The 525-nt window shown below is 72.4% G+C and overlaps 1 protein-coding gene across 1 annotated transcript in view; it reads left to right on the forward strand.

Moving 5' to 3' along the window:
* The window catches only part of LOC103251664 (fermitin family homolog 3), a gene marked incomplete at its 3' end in the record, with an annotated part of 6493 nt that extends 6019 nt beyond the window's left edge, over positions 1-474 (forward strand). The window contains exons 5-6 of the mRNA XM_008050255.2: positions 52-220; positions 372-474. Coding sequence (XP_008048446.1) covers positions 52-220; positions 372-474 — 272 coding nt within the window. The remainder of the gene's footprint in view (positions 1-51; positions 221-371) is intronic.
* Positions 475-525: the final 51 nt, after the last annotated feature.

Here is a 525-nt window from a genome sequence, read left to right on the forward strand (position 1 = left end):
AGCCTGCGGGGGAGGACCAGGGCTCAAGCCGCTGATCCCGCCGCCCTCCAGGCGTGGCCCCCACGCTGTTCCGGGGGATGCCTGCGCACTTCTCAGACAGCGCCCAGACAGAGGCCTGCTACCACGTGCTGAGCCGGCCGCAGCCGCCGCCCGACCCCCTCCTGCTCCAGCGCCTGCCCCGGCCGGGCTCCCTGTCCGACAAGACGCAGCTGCACAGCAGGTGTGCCCGGCAGCCGCCCCTCCCAGGCCGGGCTCCCCGCCCCAGCCCTTGATGCGGGCCCACACTCCCGGCTCCAGGCCTTTCCCGCATGCGCTTGCCCGCCCAGCCCCACCTGGCCGCACAGCCCTGACCTTGCCCCGCTGTGGCCCAGGTGGCTGGACTCCTCGCGGTGCCTGATGCAGCAGGGCGTCAAGGCCGGCGACGTGCTTTGGCTGCGCTTCAAGTACTACAGCTTCTTCGACCTGGACCCCAAGGTGGGCCGGGGGATAAGGGGGTCTGGGCTCCATGAGACGGGGGGGCTAGGG

The sequence above is a fragment of the Carlito syrichta genome, unplaced genomic scaffold (genome assembly GCF_000164805.1).
Source record: "Carlito syrichta isolate Samal-C Ts95f unplaced genomic scaffold, Tarsius_syrichta-2.0.1 Scaffold143411, whole genome shotgun sequence".
Classification (NCBI taxonomy): Eukaryota; Metazoa; Chordata; class Mammalia; order Primates; family Tarsiidae; genus Carlito; species Carlito syrichta.